The sequence below is a fragment of the Clupea harengus genome, chromosome 2 (genome assembly GCF_900700415.2).
Source record: "Clupea harengus chromosome 2, Ch_v2.0.2, whole genome shotgun sequence".
Taxonomy (NCBI): Eukaryota; Metazoa; Chordata; class Actinopteri; order Clupeiformes; family Clupeidae; genus Clupea; species Clupea harengus.
Genome location: NC_045153.1, coordinates 23033652 through 23060711, shown reverse-complemented (window position 1 = coordinate 23060711; position 27060 = coordinate 23033652). Strand labels below are relative to the sequence as shown.

Below are 27060 nucleotides of genomic sequence, written 5' to 3'. Positions count from 1 at the left end.
AAAAACCTGCCATAGACCTAATCATTGTAATTTAATTCCCACCCAGCAGAAAAACTGAAAATATAAAAAGTCAAAATGACCATAAATTTTTGTGCGCAGGTATCACAACAGACCATTGCAAGATCCTGGTGGGACTGGAAAACAAACCAATGAAACAAAACAAAAAACAAAAGAAAAGGGGTGGTCAGAAATGGGTAGAATACACTCATGAGGGCATGCAGTGGCAGAGAACCTCTTTGGGAGCTTACTGCCTGCCACTGACTACTCCAGGCATACATGGACTATTCAGGTCCTATGTGGAGAAGTTTGCAGGATTTATGAATAATTATCAAGTGTATGATGGTGAATTATTGTTTTTTTGACAGCCTCAGGAACAAGGGTGATGATTTCAACTGCTAACAGTGACTTATAGACAGGGAGGATATCAAGAAAGCCCAAGGGAGAGAAAGTGATTGAGGGTGAAAGTGGATGAGACAGAATGATCAAAGAACAAATGAAAACTAACAAGAGAGAAAGAAAGAGAAACACAGGGATGGAGAGGTGAGGAGGATAAGGAAATGATGCACTACAGCGAAGAGCAAGAACGCAGGAGAGAGAGGGAGGGGTAAACTGACAGTGACGGCGACAGGGGAGAGGTGAGAGGAAGGACAAAGGAAGAGTACAGGTAAAGGAGGGGAGGGGGTAGAGAGAGAGAGAGAGAGCGAGAGAGAGAGAGAGAAAGAGAGAGTGGGGGTGGGGTGAAGTGAGCAGAAGAGAGGGGGGGGGGGGGGGGGGGGGGGGGGGGGGGGGGGGGGGCGAGATGGGGGGATGAGTGGAGGCGAAGTGAGGGACTTGTCTCTAACCTCGCAGATGCTGCAGTAGTGTGCAGGCTCTTCCTTGGTCCTCCCGTGCCACACCAGCACCTTCCCAGCACCCATCAGTGCCTCCTTCAGCATCTGACACTGCTTCAGCGTCCGGAACAGGCAGTACCTGAGCACGCGCACACACACACACACACACGCACAGATCAAATATTGATTAACACGCATGTACTCCCTTAACAGCTGCGATAAGAGACAGCTTGGTTAACACCTCAACTGAACCTTTCACAAAATATATATAAAATATAATAATAAAATAAATATAAAGCTAACAAATTCCTTTGTGCGTGCATGGGCCCCCTTTACACCGAATGGGCTACCCAACACCGCTATCAGATCACTAGCAAACAAGCCTGAACCATGTTACAGACCAGCTCCAGCCTCAGGCATACGCTTTACGCCGGAGCCAAGCGGCACAGATATGGATGCTTCCAGCAGCTACTCCATTCCCAAAAGACTCACTTGATCATCTCAAAGAGCTTGTGGTCGGACACTTTGATGTTCCTGGCCATGTTCCAGGACAGGTGAATCATGGGAACGATGGATTTGACACACTGCAGTTTGTTCCACTCGTATCGCTCCACGGCCAGCTTATACATGTATGCTGCAGAGAGAGGTGAAAGAGGGGATGAGAAGAGAAGGAGAAGTAGGAAAGTAAAAGTAAAAGAAGTTTAAGTATGAGAAGAGGAGAGGGTTGAGGTCAGGAAAATGTGAGCACAAAAAAATAATACATAACAAAAAAAAGTACTAAGGTTTAATCATCCTTCAACAGATCAAAGGAAGTTAACCTTCAAAAGGAAATCACAATCTTCACACACAAAAGAAATCTAACAAAGACATCGCTACAACAATAGAGCAGAATCCATGAAGAAGAAGAAAAAAAACACAGGCGCATTCTAGATTTTTGACACCCCTACAGCTCCTCTTTAGAATGCAGACAAGAATATGAAGTTTTAACTTCACCGAACCCTGTGACGTCTGTTTTCATTGTTGTCTGGCCATAATCGCTTGGTTTCTTTGGATGGAGAAGGTTCTACATAGAGTAGGCATGCATGTTCTAAGGGAGAACCTTCTGCTCTTGGCACGCATGCTGCCAGTCTTACCAGTCAGGGGCCCCACGTTCCAGGCGATGTTGTTGCACCAGCCGATGGCCTGCACCCAGTGCACCGTGCCCGTGTTGAGCCATACCAGGTCTCCCGGCCGCTGGATGAAGCGGTACACGGGCACGTTGGCCTCATACAGGTCCTCCAGGTTGGGCCACCACGAGCCCATGAGGAAGTTTATGTTATTCCTGTCGAGGGGCAAACAAAACAGACATTAAAACAAGGGAAGCAATAACACGCATTAGAAGACAGACTGATTAATCCACAATCAAATAATCAATCACAATTTTCTAGTCTAGTCATCGCTTGTCTGACAGTTCACACAACAACAGAGTTACAAAGATTGCAAGTGTGCACGTCACACATTTTTCAGCCTTTGCTGCAAACCATCACAAACAAAGTTAAACGGTCATCCATTTTGTGTGGTCTTACTTTTCACAGAACTCGTTCATGACCCCCCAGTATGGCTCGGGCACAGCGAACCATTCACAGTCCCCGGGGCCAATGTTGATGTTCACTGAGCAGAAGTTGTTGTTTTCTTGATGCCCTGGGAAGGAGGAGTGGAGCACATTGTAACGGAGAAGTGCTGCTGACATGGAGTTTCACTGATTTGCAGACACGACACGTAATTAGCATTTTGTTATTCATATAAACTTCAGTTAAGTGGCTATTAAATGTTACTTCAGGCATTTTATGACTCATACTGGAGTGTGTGTGTGTGTGTGTGTGTGTGTGTGTGTGTGTGTGTGTGTGTGTGTGTGTGTGTGTGTGCGTGCGTGCGTGTGCGTGTACCCTCAAGTGTGTGTGTGTGCAAGTGTATGTTATCTGGTGGAGGTCAAACAGTTGGTGTTGACTCCCACACTCTCTCATTCATTGGCAGCCAGTGACTGTAGGCATTACACTGTGCGTACATGCAAAACCACTCAGCTGAGACCTGGTTGCTCCAGACCCTCCAGCACAATCTGGGTTTTATTTGTCTGGTCGAAGTATTCTCAGATGAAAAGTGTTTAACATGTAGGTGTGTCTGAAAGTTTGGGTGTAATTCAGTGAGTCTATAAAGTGTGTGTGTGTGTCCAAGATATTGAAAGTGTGTGTCCAAGATATTGAGAGTGTGTGTGTGTGTGTGTCCAAGATATTGAAAGTGTCTAAGTGTGTGTGTGTGTGTGTGTGTGTGTGTGTGTGTGTGTGTGTGTGTGTGTGTGCGTTTGTTCTGTACCGCTCCTCTCACCTGGCGTCCTGCTCCCGGGCACCTTCATGTAGAGCTGTACGGTGTTCATGCCCAGGATGGTGTGGCCCACGTGGCTGAGCAGGTTCCCAGCAGACACCACTCTGGCGAAGGCCGGCAGCTTACTAAGTTCCGCCAGCTGTGGCTTCCACCTGCACAGGGGGTCAAAGGTCAGCACACACAAAAGGTCACACGCCATTGGGCTGACCTTTAAGTAGCCATAGTAATTATTTGGCTTTGGCTAGCCTGGGGCCCTGGTCCTTATAGCATGCATGCTGCAACTAGCCTGTGGCTTTGCTATGATACCTGAGCTAGCTGGCTTTACATTCTGATAAAAAATGAAGGAGGGTTGGGGAAGGGCGGGTGAGTGACTCTGCAACTGTCTCGACTGATTAGATTTAACGCAGCTAAAACTGCAGTGAGGGGGTAGGCTCCTCCTGGGTAAGTCTGGTGAAGGTAAGCTAGAAATGCTAGCACTGCCTAGAGCTAGGGGTGGGCGATATGGCCAAAATCTTCTATCACGGTATATGTAATTTTATATCACGGTTACGAGGGTGACCAGATTTGAGGTTTTTTTTTAAATAAGGACACTTCAGCGGTGGCGAAATGTATCCAGAGACATTTATTTATTGACCCTTAAGAACACTAAGGTGCAGAAACAATACTGCCTCAATAGGCTATTGGCCTAAGCATTAGTGGCCAGTATAGGCCTACTTTGTACTGAACTTTTCCATTGAATCTTTAAATAGTAAAATTAAAGCAAAGTGCATGTAAAAAAAAAAAAAAAAAAAAATCTTTCTGTGGCATTTAGTCCAGTGTTTATATGGCTTTCAGTGGTTCTTTAATGTACTTTCAGAAGATAACTCAAGTGTTAAAACTTTCTTTTCAATGTGTGTCCATATGTTAACGCAATAATGATGAGAAAAACATTTTCTTTATATGGCGACATACAGGGCTGTAGTGGTAAAATTAGAGGTGGGTAAACTATGAATTTTGTGATATGACAGACCTCAACGCGAAGCAACGCAACACAAAGTGTCGCGACTCTGTAAGGCTGTCCTGGCTATATTCCATTATGTTATCAGTTATCAGTTAAAGTCATATTTAATCAATGATAGATGTGTTTGTAGTTTATTACATTTCAAGAAAACAGTAAAGAAAAGTATGAGGGGGAGACAAAAGAAAGGACCTCTATAGGACCTGATCTGTGCTATAAATATATTTTCTGCATGATTCCAATCATTGCAAGCATTTTTATAATCAAAATCGCTGAATTTGCGCATGTCCTGTTCAAACTGACAGGAGACGGTGAGGCAGCGATTGCGCAATCCCTCACAAACTGGGTTGAGCGCATGCGTAGAACCTACTTAGTCTTGCTGATCTGACATAAAACCGCAGTGAAAAAACACGGAGGCAAACAGTACCTCTGCCTCACCGGTCGGGTTTATGCTTGTTCTGCTGTTGCTCTTCTTCTACACTTATATTTGACCTTTACCGCGAAAATGGAAGATTCTATATCTAAGCTAAAACATTTCACTTAGCAATTCACTTATCCTAGCTATGTCCAACTGGCTTGCAAAGAATCTGTCTACAATTTTCAATGAATTAGCCTAATCTACAGCGTGAGGAAATGGCTACACTAGACACTTTTCAGTCCATATATTTCAGTATATTGAACCTTTCCCAACAGTCGAGGATTACTCAACAAGTAGGCATGAAAGCTCTTGCAGGTTATGTGCTTACAAATTGTACCGGGCATTGTATTATACGGCTCTTCAGAATGTTCACAAAAGTTCCATTGATTTGAATGGGCCACCCCGACGTTCGCAAGTCTGCAAATTCTTTATTTTCACTGCTGCGAAAAAGTAATGAACGCTGTCATTGGCAACGGGTTTTGTGCTTCATCATATCATTCTGCAAGTAGTCCGGTCATTTAACGTAACTTGAATTCAGCAAGTAATGGGTTGCTACGCAACACCTGAAACTTGAAAGTTCTATTTGCCTGAAGAACTATTTTTTCTAAGCGGAAATCACAAAACAGCAACAAAATCGTTTAAGAGGTATTTTGGAGGAATGTCTTCTATCGTTTTGGCGAGTAACTGTATAATAAACGGGATGATTTATACTTTGGTGGTCATTATCTAAAAATAAATCGATTGGATTTCAAAATAAGAGTATACCGCGGTTGAAACGGTATAGTCAAATCTCTCCCGGTAGACACATTTCTACCGTTGCACGGTATATACCGTCATACCGCCCAGCCCTACCTAGAGCATGCCTAAATCACCGCTCCTAGATCTACCGTTTTTATGAAATCTACAAAATCAACTAGGGCAGTGTACATCAGCCTTAAACAGAGCATTGAGAATACACACTGACACACACACACACACACACACACACACACACACACACACACACACACACACACACAGTAATGTGTAAGGCTACTCCATGTCCATATAATTATATTGATTGAGCCCAAACTAACAGCTCAACCATTTTTGTAGGGCACTTTTGAGAACAAAGAGTGTCGCGAGGACAAACGTTCGATGCTGGAGAGACAAGTCAGAGCTGAAACTAGACAGACACAGGCCACTTACTTCTTTTCATCCGACAGGTCGATGTTGGTCCCAAACTTGATGTACTTGAAGGGACCTTTCCGTCTCCGCACCATACTGCAGGCAGACAATTAGTGAACAGTTACACTGAAGCACTTTATAAATGGCTATAAATATTACCTTATCACACCTCAAATGGATGGAAATGGTATGGGGAGATTTAAAAAAAAAAAAATAATAAATAATAAAAAAAAAAAATAAATATTTCAAATGTCATAGATAATTGCATACAGCTCATCAGAATGCTAAACACTAGCTAGCGTGAGTGAATAGGAGCGTACTTCTCAGTGGAGGTGGACTCCGTGTCCGAGTGGTCCTTTTGGCCTTTCTTCTCATTCTCCTCCTGAAGCAGAGACAACCAAACACGTCAGACACAGGGGTAAACAAACCCAAACCACACCACAGCCACACTAATCTGCCCCATTTTATTAACTCAAGAAAAGATAGGAGAGGTTAGCCTGACTCCGCCAACCTATCGCTCCCAGGTCAGTTTTTTCGATTATAGTCTAGAAACTCTTTGCAAAATGAATTTCGGGGCCATTCTGAAGGGTCCGCTAATCGGCGACCAGTGGGGGTCGGCTTAGTGACGACGTTGAAATGAAGCGTTTGTTTGAAATGTAGTTTCAACAATGACGCCAATTCTAGAGCTAGACAAAGCGATACAAACAGTAACACAGCAACTAGGGATGCACCGATACCACTTTTTTACAAACCGATACGAGTACGAGTATTTTTATTTGTGTACTTGCCGATACCGAGTACCGATACCGATACTTCTTAGATTTGGTCTCCATGAAAGTGCAATTCATTTGGAGGCAGATTTTATTTTATCCTCTGCAGATTATGTCAAGCCTATTGTACAAAATTAACAGAAGGCTATCCCAAGCCAAAAATAAACAGAGCTTTCTGGTTTTAACACACAAAAAAAGCCTTCAAACAGACAATATCACCACATTAGACAAAATGAAAATAGAACCAGATAAAGGCAATTCAATTTGCTGCATAGTTAACAACACAGTCTGCTTAACAAAAAGTGAACAGAACTATTACTCGATTAGCACAAGAGCACATTTCAGTTACAAATGGATCAGAAGAATCTCCTGCTCAAGTACACAAACAATCACTTAACCTATGTGGCACAGTCTTTCTCTCTACCTCTCTCTCTCTCTGTGTGTGCGTGCGCGGTTTTTTCTTTTGCAAGACGTCAGTTAAGATTGGTTACTTCGGTCTTGCGCCACTAGCATCAGTGAACTCTGTGTACTTAGCACTATGGTGTGTCTTCAGGAGTTTAATCAAATTGCTTGTGTTAAACAAAGTACTTTCCTTTCCGCCCCTCGACACCGTAGTAGTGCAGATCTTACACTGTGCCTTACTCCTGTCGTCGTCATTTATCTTAAAATGAGCCCAAATCGCCGTTAAGGCAGCATAACGGAATTGCTAATCGCTAACGAGATGCTAGCAGCTAAATTTAGCGAAACCTGTATACTGAAATACTTTGACACTATGACAAACTTTCCTAACACAGTCAAACATCAAGCAAATGCAACACAAGACAGCAAATAAGCTACTTACTAGTCTGGCAGAGAGTGGTAGGACAGGTAGGACAATAAATCACATTTTGTGTCAGCATAGCCCGGCCATTTTGATGCAGTGAAATACTGATGAGTGGTATCGGTGCTTGGTATCGGCAATTAAAAAACGAGTACGAGTACGAGTATTTTAACGAAGTATCGGCACCGATACCGATACTGGTATCGGTGCATCCCTAACAGCAACACTAGCAAACATCGAAGCCGGACAAATGTGCACATTTCTTCATTAAGGGTAAAGACATTGGTGCCCTACTGGAAACGGGGTTTGGGAAAATTCTTAACATATCAGCTTGCACTGTTAGTGGCGGAGTAGGGAGTATACCATTTCTAGCAATCTTCTCGTAGACAAATGTGATTGATTAAAGGCTGGTCCGATGGTTTCATAATTAACCCGAAGGCTACGCCCATTAGGATGCATCGACTGGAAACAACCCCAATGGATCGAGGCCAGACCTTATTCACAATGTGAATTTGGGTCTAGTTTTACCAGACTAATAAGACCTTTTTCACAATGTGAATTTGGGTCTGGTTATACCAGGCTAATAAGACCTTACTCACAATGTGAATTTGGGTCTGGTTATACCAGGCTAATAAGAGGTGCTCCAGGTTTTACTTCCTCTGAACAGACGGTCAGACGTTTTAAGTTGTGACACCTCTGTACCATATCATGCACATGGCCTAAGAATCACACATTTGCACTTTGCATTTTATTTACACTGAACCAAACTAGCGCTACAAAGACAAAGACAAAAACTAAGAACAAGAGCACGCGTGCATGCGCACACACACACAACTCTACCTAAATAGCAATAATGTGTCATGCCAACACCAGTCATGCGTAACCGATTATTGTTGAACTTGAAGTGGACTGCTACGTGGCTAGCATACGCTCAATCACTCGCATTCATTTAAACGGTGCAGGCACTGCATCTGTAAGCATAGTGTTTAATAACGGAGGGTGTGTGGTTACTGACCCGTAGCGACTCCTGGAAAGACGAGGCCTGGTACTGGGCGTACTTGGCGATGGTGGTGTGCGAGCGGCTGCTCTCACAGCGCCACATCTTGCGCGTGCCCGTCGGGTCCCAGTTCTCGTCCGTGGGCTGGGAAAGCTGCGTCCGCACCTCCACCAGGTGCTCTGGGTTCGCCTCCACCAGCGTCTTGGTGGAGAACAGGCCCAGATCTGAAGGGCGAGGAGAAGGGGAGACAAAATAGCATTACTATGAATTCAGCTACAGACTGGTGCAACAGTGGAGTGTATCTAGACTTGATCATTTAAATTTAGAGTGAGAGAAACTATGTTAATAAGAATAAATCGAGTGGGTCTGGAGAGGGAAGATAGGTCCTTGGTTTCTAATTTCCTTTCTCTCATTTGTCCATCCCTTGCCCACCCACACACCTTCATTGATTTTCATGTGCTTATTATTTTTTCGGTTGTGTTAAACCTCCATTTGACCCGGGAACACTAGCTGAAGGCAGATGAACGTTAAGTTGCAGACCTGCTACAAATGCATATGACGAAGGCATGATCATGACTTTGCCTTGAAGGAGCCATATACATATTACCATTAATGGGGAAGGGGAGGCTTAAAGGATGTATACCTTGACATTTAGACATGAAATTATTTTCCCCAGTGTGTGTGTGTGTGTCCCTGTGCCATTCTACCTATGTAATTTGAAATTATCCCTAGATCATCTAGGTACCACCTTGAAACTCCAACCTCCTGACTAGTTTAAGGCCAGCTTTGGAGTACAGTGGACCACCACTCATCACAGCATAGGCGAAGGATTGCAGACTTGACCAGATTATCTACTTGAGGCTGTGTCTAGGTGGAACTTACAGTGTTATCCTCCAACTGTCAAAATCAATTAAGTCCGCTAACGGACACCACCTTTAGAAAGGCTGAACCCTCGCACTAGACCTGCACCAGTGCGGTGCTGCAGAGGGGGGGTCGAGGCTGGGACAGGCTGGACAGTCACTCTGCTGCAGCTCCCGGCCCAGCCTCCTGTAGTAACACCATCTGCCCACAGGTGGTGCTGTTGTCACACGTTACTATCTCCAGCTCACAAACACACACGGCTCACTTGAGCACGCGCAAAGCAAAGCAAAGCTCGCGCACACACAGCAAGCACACACACACACACACACACACACACACAGACACACGCTCACTTGAGCATGCGCACAGCAGAGTAAAGCGCACACACACAGCAAGGACGGACAGACAGATAGATCGACCGACACAGCAAGCATACACACATACGCAGCACCAAACCTTGCATCCACAAGGGACTATGACTGCCTGTATTTAAACAGATTGATCAAAGCTTTTCTTCTCTGCTATTCACACATGCTGAATGGACCATACCTAAGAGCCTGTCTCACTGCTGGCTAAAGCTTCAGTGACAATATGAGTGTCAATGTTTGTATGGGTGAGAAAGAAATGCTATAAATTTACAATTGAAATATACTACCTTGGCAGTGCTGGTGCAAACACGAAACCAGCACACATGTGCACGCACACGAACCAGCACACATGTGCACGCACAAACACAAAAACGTGAACTCACCCAGTTTGAGGGCCCCTGCTAGGCCCCTTATGACTGTGACGGGGTTGGCAGGGTTGGTGCAGAACTGGTGCAGCGGTGGGAAGAAGGCGTCCCTCTTATTTTCCAACTGAGGACACACACACACACACGCGCGCGCGCATAAGCATGGGAACGCAGAACCTTGCATATCAAGTCCACGCTGTTAAGAACTACTCCAAATACACCAAATACTACAGCATTGAGCTAAGCTCATCCTGCAGCCTCTCGTCAGGATTGCAGGGGTGAGGCACACCTGATGGGGGCACTGTTGCGCTTATATTAATACTACAAGGAAATGGGGGTTGGGCCGATGCACCCAAATATCAAAGAGGGGCTCAAAGTGGCTATGCTCGTTTAACTGGGGAGAAAGGCAAGCTGGATGTACTCAAGCAAGTGACTTGAAAGGAAGAGGAGTTTGGTTTATAAACAACATGCACGCAGAGAACAGGGGTATATGAGGTTGCGGTGCAGATAATAGTGGAACTGGGGCAAATTTGGTGTACTCATGTTAAAACGGTGTGTGTGTGTGTGTGTGTGTGTGTGGTGGAGGGGAATAAGAGGAGGCTCCTATGCACATATTGATGATGGGGTTTGAGTTTATTGAACAGACCTTAAACATTTGTATGAGTGTGTGTGGATGTACTGGTCAGAGGGTGTGAGGGTGGGCTGAGGATGGCATGTTTAGTTGTGATTAGGGCGCAGAGGCTGCAATACTCACGTAAATACTGGGGGTGGGGGGGTTGAGCTTGTCCTTTGGCAGCGGAGGGTAGGGTGCGGAGGGCACTCGGGGAGGGGGACACTTGTCCAGCAGGATGCTGCTGTTCGACAGGCCGTTCTTCCCCAGGTTCCTGCAGGAGCACAAACAACACGGGACACAGCAATTAGCCCGGGCCGAAGGCGGGTACGACTTGGAAGTGCCGTTACATAACCACGGAACGAGATTTCAATGAAGGACTGGCTCAAAAGCATCTAAGACACAAAGACTTTCTCTGACCAAGAAAAAAAAGAGAAAAGAACAACAACAACAACTATGGCGAGTGCTCTCATGGCTTGAGGATGCGATGCGATAGCGGATCCTCGAGAACACATGCTGACCCAAAGGCCCTGGTGCAGTACTTACCAAAATGGGCAGTTCCAACTCCAAAGAATGGCACCACCAGTTAAGTCTAGACCACAACCCATTGGGCTACCCTACAAATACAACTCTTCATTGCAAGCACTCCTCGTCTGTAACATAGGAGCCTGAGGTCCCAGCACTGGCTGAAAGGAGCAGCCGCCTGAACTGAGTCTCCGTAAGCAAAGCAAATGGATGCTGGCAGATGTCACTGGATGCTTTTGACATGTGTGCATAATTCATTACTGACGCATAGACACACACACACACACACACACACACACACACACACACACACCAAAAGCGAACCAGTGTGATCAGTGGTCGGTAAATCGACTTACGGTCCTGATAATGAGAACATCAACCATGGCAACACGCGCGCGCACACACACAAACTGGAAAATGGCCTTGGAAAACCTCTGTAGTGTAAAAGAGCCTAAGCATGTGTATGTTTGGCAGCGCGCGCAAACACACACACACACACACACACACACACACACACACTGGCTGGTGCCTAGGAGCCACAGGGGAGGGATGTGCTTTTTTCCGCACACTGACTCAGTCTCATCCCATCAGTATCTGCAACCTGTGTCAGTCTGCCCAGTGAGGGAGTGTGTTTACCCCCAGCCTTGAACCACAACAGAAACCCAGTCTGCCCAGTGGGGGAGTGTGTTTTTTTGGGGAACTGGCAAGGTATCAGTTGGAGCAGCTCTATAATCTCCAAGTGATGATTTTGGTTTATCTGTTATGAATATGTGTCAGTATTATATATCCACATCACAAGCATAAACAAAGGCAAGAGGCCATTTCTCAGTAGGCTATTCAAAGGCGATTCCACTGCAATGCAAACCAGAGCAGGTGGGAAACTGGAAGTCAATAACGATTAGCTCAGAATTAAGATTGACTACAGTTGAGACTGCAAGACAGAAACAAGAGGAGATGATAATAACTTTTAAAAAGATGTTTAAGTGTACTGCAATAGCACTGCTGTAAGGTTAAATTTGAAATCGAAGCAAGGTGATCGTAATATTAATAGTTTTTAACACTAACCGAAAGGCTGCAAAACTGATCAAGGTACAAATCTATTGATTTGCAAGTGGTATGTTCCCATTGTCTGTTCCCATTGAACCGTCTTATGTACTTGTGGAGAGCTGCTAAGGTTCATAGTTGAGATTTCAAATGATAATTGTGATTTGTTGGTGCAACTGTAATCCAAGTCCCTTTTATTTCGCATCCAAGCTGAAGCTGCATCCAAGTTCCCGACTCAGAAAGACAAACACACACACAGACAACATATCGCCCAAAACACACCCATTTACGGAACATGGGATTAATAAAACTTGCAGCACAAAAGGTAGCTGTACTATGCCGCCACCACACACAGAGCAATGAAGATTGTCCTGCAAATGTTTTGTCAGGCTAGACACACCTAGATGTTAAACACCAATGAGAAGCAAAACCTTCCTCTCGCTCGAAAAACACACACACACACACACACACACACACACACACACACACACACAGGTGCCTTCACAATGGCCCCGTGCCCATGGCTCTGCGAGTGAGAGACATTCTAAAGGCACAGAGAGAACAGTGAGGGATTAACGGCGGGCAGGTGTGGTACTGTATTGCAAAACTCACTGAAAAGACCGGATGAATAGACTTTAAGTTGGCCTCAATGTAGGTGATCGACAGGCAAAATCAGAATGCAGTAGAGAGGAGGAGAAAGAGAGAGGGGGGGGGGGAGAAAGAGAGAGACATAGGGAAAGGAGGGAAACGGCTCTCACAATAAGGAGAAAAAGATTGAGGGGGAAAAGATAGTGAAAGACAGAAAAAGAAAGCAACAGGAGAAGGAAAAAGAAAAGCGATGGAGAGAATAAACTATGACCAGCTGCCCTGCTCCTCCAGTGGCAGACTTTCAGAACGTCCTCAAGAGTCCACACGCAGACGCACGCACACACGCAGACGCACACACACACGTCTGCTCAACGGCCCTGAGAGAGAGTTGAGCATCTGCAGCACCCAAACTCAGCCATTGCCTGACAATAACCGCCATTATATAATGCACATCCAAGAGAGACAGAGAGACACAGAGAGAGGATCAGGGAACTGCCTGGCCTTGCAGAGTTGTTTGGCAAAACTAAATAAAATTTAAATTTCACAAGCCAAAATTCTATCCTGCAACATAACATCCAATTCAAAAGGCAAAAAGCAGTATATGTACATGGTATGAATTGTTTCTGAAGGCCACAATTTTAACAAAGTTGGAATAAAAAAAGAAGTTCAGGAAAATCCCTCAATCTGTGAATGTTGCCATACCCAAGACCACTCAAGCATGCACACAATACCACAAGAGCCTCTCCGGCATCCTAACCAAGGAACTAAAACGTAGGTGTCCAGGGCAATAACTCAAGAGCCTGGAAAATGAGCCTGACTCACTGCTATGGTAGTCAGAGCATGTATTCAACTTAAGTGTCACACTCAGTCACAGAACAAGCGAGCGAGCAACAAGCGCACGTGCGTGTGTGTGTGTGTGTGTGTGTTTTGGAGGTCTGTAGATCGAGCGAAAGGCAGTGGTGTGGTGCAGTGGGTCTCTTACCGGCAGGCCTTGAGGACTTCGTTGGAGCTGGGATAGATGGAGACGGACGACCAGGGTGCCAGGGCGGGGGCTGGGGGTTTGTGTGGTCGTTCCCCTGCGGAAGCCGCGGTCGTCTCCTGCGCGCTGCGGGGACTGTGCGTGTGCTCGGGGCCCTGGCCGTTAAGCGTGGCGGACGTGGGGGTGGCGCCGGGGCCTCCGGGCGAGGCGGAGGCCGTGGACATGGCTGAGCAGGGCGACGAGGCCAGAGAGTTGCCCTGAACCACCGCCGCCGACGATGACGACGACAACGACGAGGACGTTGCTGCCGTCGTCGTCGACGACATCCCTCCTCCCGTTGTCGCCGACGTCAATGTTGCCGCAGCTGCGGACGTCACGTGGTTGACCTGGGCCTTGCCTGCCTCGCCCGGGGGATTACTGTTATTACTGTTGACTTTTCCCATGATCAAGGCAGAGAGCTGAGGATTGTCTGGGCTGGGTGACGCCCCCGGCTGGGGGGAGCCTGTAGTGGCCAGGGAGGAAGCGGGGGTGGACGGCTGTTGAGGGGGGACGTGATTAGGGAGTCCCTCCGCTGCCGAGCCGGGGCCGCCGCTACCGCTGCCCTGGGGCGCCCCTGTGCCCGGATGCCCGTTCCCTGATGGCGCGCCCTCTTTGGTCTGGCTCGAGCCCGGCGGTCCGCCTGAGGTAGCAGAGTGCAGGGTGGCGGGGGGAGGGGGAGGGGCCGGGAGAGACAGGGGCGTGGTGGTCATGTGATTGTGGGTGGTGGTGGTGCTGGAGGGGCCGGTGCCACCGTGCTCCTGGGCCTCCTGATTGGGCATGGCGTGGCCAGGGGCGGCAGCAGCACCAGGGGCTGCCGGTTGAGAGGACTGGGGAGAGAGGACCCCAGAGGAAGAGAAAGGCTGTTCGCCATTAGGACCTGCCGAATGAGAACCTGGACCTTTGTGAAGCCCCTGCAGAGAGAAGAGCAAACAGGACAGGTAGGTGAGGAACTAAGGCTCTTAAAGAATAGGACCAACAGCAGTCAATAGGACAGACAACAGACAAACTAATGCTTAGTTCAGGCTCTGGGCTCTGTTAAGCGCCTTGAGACAATTGTATTGTTATGGCGCTATATAAATAAAATTGGACATTTTTTTTAAATCACCTGATTTGTTTTCTTTATTGAGTGACTGGACATTTTCTGGCACAGTTCTACATAGAGCCTCTCTTCACAAACAAACACAGACCAGCGACGGGGGCTTTTTAATTAAGTGGAATAATCTAAATATATATTTTTGCATTAAGGTGGAGGCTGGCAAGTCTCCCACTAGTTTAATTAGCATATGTTCCGCTCAAAAATAGAGGGAATGAAAGGTCTCTTTAAAAGAGCCAGGCAATAAATTGAAGCTGTGCAATCATGCTAAAAAGCCTTTTCATTTGGAGCGCGGCAGCCTGCGCTGTGCCTCACGTGCACTCATTAGCGCACACACAAAAGCCTGCGGAAAAGCCTTGTGAAGTGCACAATGTGTGTGTGTGTGTGTGTGTGTGTGTGTGAAAATGCGTCTCTGCAGACAAGTTTGCCAGAGTGCATAGGTAGCAGCCTCACCACCTGTGCGTAGCGTTTCCATTAGTCTTGCGTAAGAGAGAGAGAGAGAATGCATCCCACAATGGTGCTCTTGCTGCGAGTCTATCCACACACCTTAAAGCAGGCTCATGATGGGGAGGTAGGCTGCATCTTATGCATTGTTGTGAGCAAATGTGGGCACATATGCTCCTCACATTATGTGGTTAAAGCGAAGCTGTGTGTGTGTGTGTGTGTGTGTGTGTGTGTGTGTGTGTGTGTGTGTGTGTGTGCGTGCATATGTGATCTGCAGGAGTGTGTATGCACTTACATGTGCACAAATGGGTGTTTGTTGGTTTCCTGCTCTTTGTAGAAAATGAACCCTCTGCGCTGCACTTACACCTATGCAAGCCCCTTACCTGAGTGGCGTTGACGCGTTGGTGCTTCCAGGCTTCGTCTGCAGTGCTGGTGGGGGTTGTGCGGTTGTGAGGTAGCGCGTGTGGCTGCAGGTAAGGCACGTTTCCGTTACTGCCTGGCCCCGCCCCCGCCGCATGATTACTGGCCGCAGACGTGCCGTGGGCCCCACCCCCGCCCCCAAGAGAGGCGGGGCTGGAGGGGAAGGGTCCGTTGACCGTGGGGCCGGCCGGGACGGAACAGGAGGAGGAGGAGGAAGAGGAAGGGGTCCGGGAGAGGATGGGGTGCGGGTGGCCAGGGGTGTTGGCGGGCAGGGAGGGGTCCGACGAGGGGCCGTTGGGAAGAGAAGGGCGCAACGGACCAGCAGCGTTCTGTCTCATCTGAAAGCAGAGAGAGGGAGGGGAACAAAACAAGAACAAGAAGGCCAGAATGAATGAACTGGTGAACAAAACAATGCAATCCACCATTAGTTTAAAGAGTCAAGTCATGAATGAGAAATGAGGAGAGAACGAGACGAAGCAACACAGGCGTGACAGCGAAGTGACCGCCATGATAAACAGGACAGGTCCTCATTCCTCCTCAATCCACCCCTCATTCGCCAAACATTCCACCCACCCACAGGCTTCACTTTCAGTTTCACAGGTGCTCGTGTTTCTGTGTGCGTGCCTGGGTGTATTTCCTTGCGTAAGACCTGCTCATGTTTGCTCTGGACACATCATTAATCTACATCTTCATTTCTTCTCCCTCATGAGCCAGCGCTGCGTGTTAAGCATTAACAGCGCCTAAAGGCCTGAAACGGCCACGGACGGAATTGAGCAAATATTCACATGGAATTCTATTTATGTTTCCCACAAAAGCTTGGTCTGAGTTGTTAACATTCTCTTGCGGCAAGATAACCAGGCACAATTTTTTTTCTTCTTTTTTTTTTAAAAGCCCAATCCATCTGTGTTGCATTGCATTTTTATTCTGTTTTTAAAGGGCATTGTGAAACACTGCGTGGATGTGGCCATGACCTTCAGAAAGCTCCACACAGGCGACGATGTCCCAGACCTTAGCTGTGGCTGCTCTGTCCTCTATGACTAAAGCATTGAAGGTTTACCGGGCGACTGCTGTGCATGGACCTGGATAGCATTCTTCCAACAGGGAAGGGGGTTAGGGCTCTAAGATCTGCCTCTGTTTGAACTAAGACTAAAGTAGATGGTTTACACGTGTGCATTTCTATATGGGTTCACGATATAGAATGAGCGTATGCGTCGCAGTCGACGTCTGCTGCCAATAATGTGGCACGACAAGGGCCATCGCTGACATTTGTACAAGATATTTTAGATCTGCTTTCCATAAAATGTTCCAAGAAAGTCTTTAAAGGCAGTTCTTAATTGGGTTAAATTAAAGTACTTACTGAAGACAGCCTTTCGCAAAACAACACACAAAAAAGAAAGTACAGGGTCAATAAAATGCACTTTTATTGAAGGGCACTGAGAGCGTGTTGGGCCATGCCTGGTGCCGACGATCCCATCCCTTCTTCTAACCATTTATTTTAAACATTGCTCCAACTTACTCTATATACTAGTTATACTGGTTTAGAATAGGTCAAACACCCCCAAGATGGATTTGGGCACTTTCTGTTGGTTAAGCCTCTCCTGTGGCAGGAAATTCTGCGTGTACACACACACACACACACAGATCTAGAAGAATGGTTCTCAACCGGTGTGCTACGGAATTTTGAGGAACCCAATGCGTTTTTATAGAGCTCAGTTAGAAACGTTTGTAGGCAGTCGCTTTTTAACAACTTTTACCATTATTTTTTAATTATTTTATGGCCTTTAGCCCCATTCTCAGTTTTACTATAGAAATAAAATATAATGAGGATTATTATTGTAGCGACCGGAGAAGACGGTGGGTCTAATTATTGTCAATTCCACATTGTGAGCGCAAAGGCTTATGAGACTGATTATGCAAGGGTTTAGAAAATGTTAACACAGTCGCCTACTTTTACATTTCGAGTTGACAGAATGGGGAGATTTCCTTCACAGCTATCCCAAGCCGCAAAAGAACAGGTAGATGATCCACCAACAGCTTAAAGAAAAGAGTATGAGAGTTACCTCACCTTGTGCCGCTGTTCATAAAGCCACACTCCAATGACTTTTTAATAAATTATATGATTGCCTGTCTGATTTAACTATCTATTTGATCATTATTTGACAGTCTGCTGTAGTGCAATATGGGTCACATCTCACTAATGACAAGGAGGTTTATGTTTTCATTGCAGTTTCTATGGAGTACAGGAGGACCCCAGGAACAGGACTGATAACCACGAGCTTTAAAGCTAGGATATTCTATACATTTTTGAAGCATTTCTATTATATTTTTTGAAAATCTCTTTACATCCTAACAGCAATCCATATATCAAATGCTCTGGCAAAGGCTTTAAGTCAGGTATGCAGAGCAGGGAAATGTATGGAAAATGTGGCGCTTGTGTAGGGGGAAAAGGGGAAGGACTGCCAGCCACCTGCTGCTGGTGCTGCTGCATCAGGGCGAATTGAGCCTCCAGCTGTTCCAGCATCTGCAGCTGAGCCGGCTTCAAGCTTGCCCGGTTTGCCCGCAACTGGTCCAGGAGCTGCAGAAGAACACAGAGGGAGGAGAACAGCGGGTCACGCCACGCCGAACAAGTCTAAGACAACTACCCCCAGGCGGTCAAACTATCTGCACCTGCATTTGCCCTGCCTCATAAGCCAGCGCTGTGTTAAGTATTAAAGCAATAGACAGAAACTGCAGAGAGAGACGTCATATATGCACAGGAGCACAAACTGTTCACACAGACGCAATGGGCAAACTTATCTAGGATCTGATCTGTGGGTTAGTCAGAAGGAGAGGATTGCAAAGGACGTGAGGTCACACTGGACCCTTCGAAGACCATTGAAAAACAGACCTGGGTGTGGACAAGTTCCCTTAGATTTGATCTAATCCATTCCCATAAAAATAACCTGACCCATCAGAAGTACAAGCTGGCCAACCCAGTCTTCTGACCAACCGGAGCACTGCATGCATTTTTAGACGTGTGTATTAGAACTCCATCCAAATAGCATACCACTTTACAGCAAGACAATGACAATTAAATCACATTCTGAAAGTGAGCAAACATAATTTTTTTGGAACAACAGATCCAAGGCAGAAGTCATTTTTATTTAAGCTCCAGTGTTAAAAATTAAACACAGACTTCTAGGAGGATATTTATTGCCTTGCTCTGTGGCCTATAACTGGTAAGCAGTAGACACACGCATCATGACTATGCAGACACAACAAGCCATGGATTTCCTAGCCTGTTCCTTGGAGACCACACCTCTCCATACAGAGACATAGGACTATTACACCAACAGCATGACCTTCCCCTTTAAGACCAGCTGGTCTAAAATGTAGGTCATGTGACTGTACACTAGGGGTGTGTGTGTGTGCGTGTGTGCGTGTGTGCGTGTGCGTGTGTGCGTGTGTGCGTGTGTGCGTGAGACAGGGAAAATGTACGCAGAATAGGAGACACACAAATCACTTGCAGGGAACATAAAAATAATGAATGGCCATTTAAAAAAAAAAAGTAGAAAAACAGCAAACAAACCTGCAACTTCTGCTGCGTCAAGTACCAGTTGGGGACTTGCTGTTGTATTGGGTTGTTTGCCCAGGAATCTGGAGAATTCTGTGTTTGTAGTGGAGGGAGGAGGAATAAGCAAAATAAAAAAAAATCAGGAGAGAAAGAAAATGTGAATTATTTAAATATGAAGCGTTTCCCTATGGACTTTTCAAAGACAACATAAGATAATAGGACTAGAGTCATCAATCACTACAGGGAGGATCACTACCACCATTTCGATGGTACAAATGAGTTTGGCTCAGATGACACCCCATTGAACCCAACACAAAGTTCTGTGTGAAACACAGACCTAGAGGCTGGTCAAGCCACGGGGAACGCTGCGATTCCATTTCATATGTTCTGCTTCTATTCGTTAAAAGAAATGATGGGCTTCGCGTTGCAATTACAGAACTGAATGAAGTCAAATCACAGGATCATTAAGGACCCCAGCATCATAAAAATGTCTGAACACACAAACATAGTTATTTCAGTTATTTGGTCGCTGAAATAACTTCTGTGATTTGGGTAAACCAACGATTGTGCTCCTGGGGACTCAAGGACTAAAGTAGCACATTGAATGCCCATACGTGTTTTAGTGAGCCACTATGGATTAACTTTGAATAACTGTACATCTGCCGTTTGCTAAGACTAAGGCATATATTCCAGCCTTTCGAAGCCCATCTCGGATCAACACCCGCAGTCCGGGCCCCCTGCGGCTCGTACCTTGGCTGGACTGGCCGTCCTCTTCCTCTTGGCAGGGCTGGACAGCTCGTCTGCCTGGCCCGAGGTGGCGTGGAGCGGCAGGGAGTGGGTCGCGTTCTGGCCCTCTTGGTTCTGATGGGGCTTGCAGGCCTGCGGGGGTGGCAACGACACACACACATATGCAGGCAACAGCTGGGGACGTGTGCATAGCTAGAGTCAACTTCTATCCATCTAAGACGCACAGCCTTACACACGCTCACAAACGTACACGTACACACACACACACACAAGCGTACACACACTCACAAGCGTACACACACACCCACCCCAGGAGGTCTGGCATGGAACAGAATCTCAACACTATTCCTTTCCGCTTTGAATTAATGTTTTTAACAGCACTGAGCAGCAAATGAGGGGAAAAATGCTACAAGTAAATCAAGAGCCAGAGTGAGCTAACAAAATCTGGACCCAGTTATGTGGAAGCCAAAAGACATCAAGCGTTAGGTAACTTATAAAAGGGTTGTCTTAATGTCAAGCTAAAACATAAGGATGTTACACAGTAACAATATCCAGATCAACTAGTCATGCTATACACATTTAAATTGATACATTTCCTCACCCCAAATGAACAAATAAATATGTAAATAATACAATTCCTGACCTCTGAAACTATACCAATTTTCTTGGCATTTATGATTCTGCCATAAAACAAAATCACCACAAATCATCAACACCATTTAGTGTTTACACCATTTGGTACACGATGTGTTTTCATGTCAACCAGCTGGCTAAAACAATAAAGGAGGGGTGAAGAATGTGGTGCTAGTGGAAAAATGATTTAGGCAATCACTAGACCCTCAACTAAACACACTTCAGCTTTCGACTAAAGAACCTCCATCATGGGGAACGCATGTACTCACTCAACACTCACGCAAAACAAAAAAGGTACAAATAACATTTCATCAACACTGACATCATAAAAAATCATCATCATCATCAGGATGGCTACAGGTTCAGTGCATGCGATAGGGATGACTGAGTGAGAACATGTGTTTAACTTATGACTGCCATGTTGTGATGGGGATGTGTTGCTACAAGAGCAGTCTTCCAGCTACGCACACTAAAAGGCAACACACACACACACACGCGCAGGCACGCGAACACACGCACACATGCACACGTCAGCGCTCATGTCTGATGCAACACTGACCGTGGTGTGGCTGAGGCGGGGACAAAAAGAAAAACCAAACCCAAAAAAAAAAAAAAAAAAAAAAACGACACACATTCACACACACACCAACCTAAACCATCTCCTTGCAAAAGAGATGGGCGATTGTGTGTGACTGTACAATTTCAAGGGGTAAAGGAGTTGAATGTGTTGTTTTTTTTTTTTTTTTTTTCTCTTCTTCTTACAAAAATACTTTTAGGTAGATAGAGATTTTAGGCAGTCCGATTGGAGAAATATTTCGGAAAGATTGCGGCTCAAATACAATTCAGGTCACGACTAGACAGACGAACCATTGATTGATAAGAGCGCTCTGCGTTTTTGTTTGGACTTCGATCAGCTTAGCACCGTAACCACATTGCAGCATGTGTGCGTTCCGTTTGCGTATATATGCGTGTGCGACTTTTTGTGTGCGAGTAACAGGGGGGGGTAAAACTTTGTCCGAACAAGCCAGCATCTCAGAGCATTTTGTATGTATGTCAGGGAGTCTGGTGTGTGTCTCTGTGTGTGCATGTTACATTTATGTACATGAGTGCGTGTGTGTGTGTTAGTGGTGGAGGGGTTACTCTACAGGCCGGAGAGGGGGAAGGGGGATCGGGGGGGGAGGCTAGGCTAGCTCTTCTCACCTGCTGTGCCGTGCTCAGGGCGCCCTGTCTGGAGGTAAGCTCAGCAGGGATTGGCAAGCTCCACGCCTCCTCAATACTAGGAAGCATTTTACTTTTACTCGGGAGACTACCTTGCTGAAGGTTACACAACTGAGCCTAGGAGAAAATCGTGTAGAAAACACATTTGGGGAAAAAAATAAATAAAAATGAATGAGTAAAAAAGGCGGATTTACGAACCACCTTGAGAGATCCTACAGTATCAGATGCTGTGTCATGTGCTACAAGGCATGTTATCTTTACAGCAAGAGAGAATACTGACTTGAAGTTCTGTGCATGAATATTGGCAATGATAGATAGAGAAATCATAAAGGAAAAAACTTAATTTCAAAAACAACTCAAATGCTTGGAATAAAAGCTGGAGGGTCAAATGCCATGATGAGTATGCTGTAAAACTGGTGAGGATGCGTGGCATCTCAGCCACATGAAATCTCTTTATCCACAGCATCAATAATGACAAAAAAAAAAAAAAGAAAAAACACCAGACACATCAAGAACACAAGAAAACTACTATTTAAAAAAGGATTTGAATTTAACATATAGACAGCATCTCCAATGCGTGGACGCAAGGCACAGCCAAACTTATACAAAATAAATAACTAAAAATAATAATTTACATTTCATAAAAAGGGAAATCATGAAGGGGGGGGGGGGGGGACCAAACACCAACAACACAATGAAAACCACCCACAACAGTAACAACCAGTGCACAAACCAACAACAACATACACACAGAAATATATGAGTCCAGTGACTGCACAACAGCAATAGAAAGGCAGAAAGGCAGAAAGGCCAACCCTACTGTGAACCGCGTCTCAGGGGTGGGGGTGGAGTGGGAGAGCTGCGGGGGCTCCGTGTTACCTGCAGGCATTTAATGCGCGCGGCCAGGGCATTGATGTTGCTGCAGGACTTGCTGCGCGTGGCGTTGATGTAGCACTTGATGGCGTCCTGCGGCTGGTTGCAGGACTCGTAGAGCGTGCCCCAGGTCCATCCAGGCTGCCGCGTGGCTGTGGTCCAGCTGCACGGCGCAGATGTACGCCTGCAGAGCGTCCATGGGCTGGTTCTGCTGCTGATACAACACACTATAGGAGGGAGGGAGAGATAGGAGGAAGGGGGTTGGGGGGTGGAGGGAGAGGAGAGAGAAATTTTAATTTAAGTAAGGAGCAAAAAAAGGATTGAAGAGGAGAGGGACAGGGTGAGCAGAGGGGGGGACACAGAAGGAGGAAAAAAGACGAAATGGTGGGAGACAGCAAGACCGGTGAGAAAGAGGGAGGGAGGGAGCAGGTCAAGGGAACGTGTGTGGGAGGGAACGCGATCAAGTAAGAGGAGGAAACCCGAGTAAGCCGCGATGAAAAGCATGATTGAAAGAGTGAAGGAGAGGGATGACAGTGTGTGAAGGAAGAGAGTTGGTAAGAGGGGAGCAGGGGCAGATTTAGATGAGAGATGAGTTGCAGAGGAGGTGGATGAAGTGCAGGGAGACGGGGAGAGAGACGGGGGTGAGAGACGAGCCAGAGACACATTAGAGGAGAGCAGAACGAGAGGAGCAGACTCTAGTGATAAGAGGAGACGCTTGAGAGAGGCTGCCAGAGACAAACCAATGAGAAGACCACAGGGGAAGACGGCAGGCTCCTGATAGGTCAGCCATTAAAACCAGGTGGACGAGGTACTACTAGGCCCATCCATCACTCACCTAGGATGTATTTCCCTCTCTCACTCAAGCTGACCCTATCTCCCCTCATCCCCTCCCCATCTCTCCTCCTCTTTATGCAATTAATCTGGAAGGATCTAATGAGGGACTCCCTCTCCAACCCTACAGGGTTGTTTTCTTTGCCAGCACAATGGGGAATCCCTACTCTGTTTGTCTCTGGGGCTGTTCTCCCCACCTCTTCCCCCTCCCCCTCTGGCTCTGCCACCGCTCCCAGACCTCATGGGACCCCCTCTGCTCTTCTACCCCCACCCTCACGGGACTGCGGGGGACTGCGGAGACCCTCGGCACCTACCCTGAGCCCACCTGAGTCCCACACCCACCTGGGCATCACCTTACAAAACAACCAGTATCATGGACACTTCACTGCACAAACATGTTTTTCTTCTGCATTTATTTTATATCTTCTAGTTAGGGGGGAGAGATTGATAACACTACAAGTCCCATAAGGCATTGAGCTCTGAACTGTAGTAAAGTGCCTTCCTTACCCTATTGAGCACCATGTGTCTGCACTGGCCTCTGATTTGTCAATAGACTGCCGGTAGGAGATGAAGGCGTCCTGGACCTTCCCGATACTGGAGTAGCACCTGAGAATGGAAAACACAGGAGCAATCATTCAGTCAGGGGTCAAGCTTCAAAGAACACACAACTGCGTCTAATCCCATATAGGAGTATTAAAAAAATCAAAAAATTCTAAAAATGTCAAAGATGATATTCTAAAAATGTAGTAAAGAAAACAAAAACAAATGAATAAATAACAGCACACCAAAACAAACACACACAAAGCATCAGTAAGGTGTGTGTAGTAAATGACACAGCATTTCACATCGCCCTACCCAATTATGCAAACAGTATTTCCTCACATTCTCTCAACACCTCCCTGACTGCACTGCACTGCAGCTGAGGTGAGGTGAGTCCACACTACTCTCGGCCTCTGCTCCTCTGATACTACACTCAGCCAATGGCCTCCACTTCATATACAGCAGTGACAGACGAGTAGATCAAGCACAGCAGAGAGTCTCTCTCCAGCTCTCTGGTGAAGCCCAAAATCTCATGCCATCTGTGTAGCCTACATACTGACAGCTAAGAGTGAACCAACCGCAGCAGTCTACTTACGCCTGGGAGTTAAAGCTATGATGGAACAAGAACATAAGAAAGCAATCGTAAAAGAATGGCCAGTGTAAAAGCCAATGCCCATTGGTGCCGGCTGACGCACGTTGGCGCTGTCAAAGTTTAGAACACGGTTCTATTTCTTGAGCATCAGGTCCATAGAAACGGCTTGGTTTTCAATTAAATCCACGTATCATTCCCACATATTATATTCTTACACATGCTATGGGACTTTCTGGTACCAGTGTACTGCTGCTCCATTAGAGAAAGTCCCCATGCTTGCCTGCCTACTCTGCTCTCCAGGAGACAACAATCCAAAGGGCCATTTCCGGTTCACGTGCCAAGTACTTCCCGCCTTATCCCTCTCTTTTCCTCTACTTCCTGATTTAGTTCAACTGCACAAGGCCACAGACACACACGCAAACAATGAGTCACACATCAAACCCCACACCACCAACACTAACATCTCTTATGAAACCCTTCGACATAACATGCTTTTTACACTCCAAACACCACATTAAGGATATTCACACGCTTATACATTTTTTTTTTTTTTTAAATGAAGACCAGATGAATTAAGAACCAAAGCGCTGGTCTTACCTGCCCAGGAAGTACCAGGACTGGCCTGAGTTGGGATCAGCTTCCAGGGACTTCTGCAGACACTGGATGGCATAGCTGTCCTTGTTGGCCTTGTCCCCGAGCTGCTCCACAGTGTGATGCATCCAGCCTGCAGGGGAGCCCCCGGAGGAAGAGGACGAGCAGGAAGAGGAGGACGAGGAGGAGGGCAGCATGGTTAGATTCAGCCGCTAGGCAACAGCAGATAGACTCACTCCTGGCTTACTGCTAGTGCTGCTCAAGCTGCTCTTGCCTACAGTGAGACCCGCACGTTATCTCTTCTCCCTCCCTCCCTCCCTCTCTGTGTCACTGCTCCTGCACAGGAGGGGCTGCAGCCTGACAGGCGGATAAAACCCCAACCTCATAAAACATACATACATACGCTGGAAACAAATGGTGTGCCTTTTTTGGGAGGGCAAATGGTGTGCACGATGGGAGGGAACGAGGAAGAGTGTGTGTGTGAGTGTGTGTGTGTGTGTGTGTGTGTGTGTGTGTGTGTGTGTGTGTGTGTGTGATAGGGAAAGAAAGAGAGTGCGTGTGTGGCTTCAAACAGTCCCGTCTGGGCGTGCTCTGTCCAAACAGCTCTGTGCCTTGTGCTTCCCTCCCACCCAAGAGCGGTCGTCAGGGGAGGCCAGACATCTTGCGCGCGCGCGCAAGCACACACACCCCACCCCCTCTCTCCCAAAACGACCCCAACTCGTCACTCTCATTCACCGTCTCACTCACACACATTCACTCCAGGGTAATTAGCAGCTTGCTCTACCCTACACATATATGCTCACACACACACACACACACACACACACACACACTCTCTCTTAACACCTGTGTCTAGCCTGGTTCTCAAGGGACTGTTGCCATGGCAACTACTAGTGCCAGCAGAAGAGAGGGGGAGAGGGAAAAAAAAAATGGAGATGGTTTATGACAGGGGGGGTGTGTGTTAATGTGCGTAGAGGGTTTAACATTTTACTGCAACGCTTTTGAAAGCAGAGCTTGGTGTTTGGAAAAGAGGAGGAGTGTTAAAGTAGTAAGTGTTTGGTATGTGTGTGTGTGTGTGTGTGCGTGAAAGATATAAGTTGGCTAGCCAGTCTAACGACCAGTTGCATCAGACAGTCTTTTGAGACTGGAGTTGCAGTGTGAAGCGTCTGGAGAATTAGCACACACTGTGGAATACCAGGATTCCAAGCTGGGAACGGCTAATATGGGAATATTTGGTTGTTTTCTTCGCTGTACAGAGACACTGGCTGATGCAATCCACGGTTAGTTTACCAGCACAGTTACCAAGTAAAAAAATAAGTAGCAGTAAAAAGCATCATGAAGGACTATACGAGATAATAGAAATGGCTTTGTCCATTTCTATCAATTACACCATCTTCAAACGATTTAATAAAAATCTCATTACTGAAAAACAATATAGTCTGAATTTCATCCATCTCCCTCTCAAACAAAAAGCTCAAAATCAGACTATTTCTTTAACCACCATAAAGAAATCCTCTCTTAGGCGCCCAGCCACCGTCCTAGGCAGGCAATAAGTAAGCACACAAGCACACAGCGCATTCAGACACAAATTTAAGATGCCCAGAGTCACTTACCCAGTTGTTGGAGGGTGGTGGCCTTCACCTGTGCAGGAAGGTTCTCTGTTTGTAAGAGACTCTCGTACGCTTCTTTAGCCGTACGGTATTTCTTCTACAGAGTGGAGAGGAGAGGAGAAGAGGAGGAGGAGAGGAGAAAAGAGGAGGGAAGAGAAGGGTGAGGAACCAGACGAGTT

General features: G+C 46.5%; 1 protein-coding gene across 1 annotated transcript in view; it reads right to left on the bottom strand.

Annotated features, from left to right (window-relative positions):
- Window positions 1-27060, bottom strand: part of kdm6a (lysine (K)-specific demethylase 6A) — a 69674-nt gene that overhangs the window by 3014 nt on the left and 39600 nt on the right. The window contains 21 exon segments of the mRNA XM_012837568.3: window positions 843-969; window positions 1323-1464; window positions 1964-2151; window positions 2396-2510; window positions 3192-3340; window positions 5792-5866; window positions 6091-6152; window positions 8376-8581; window positions 9970-10075; window positions 10706-10835; window positions 13701-14647; window positions 15657-16031; window positions 18161-18268; window positions 19262-19339; window positions 19997-20125; window positions 21827-21961; window positions 22724-22843; window positions 22845-22944; window positions 24056-24154; window positions 25278-25404; window positions 26885-26978. Coding sequence (XP_012693022.1) covers window positions 843-969; window positions 1323-1464; window positions 1964-2151; window positions 2396-2510; window positions 3192-3340; window positions 5792-5866; window positions 6091-6152; window positions 8376-8581; window positions 9970-10075; window positions 10706-10835; window positions 13701-14647; window positions 15657-16031; window positions 18161-18268; window positions 19262-19339; window positions 19997-20125; window positions 21827-21961; window positions 22724-22843; window positions 22845-22944; window positions 24056-24154; window positions 25278-25404; window positions 26885-26978 — 3612 coding nt within the window.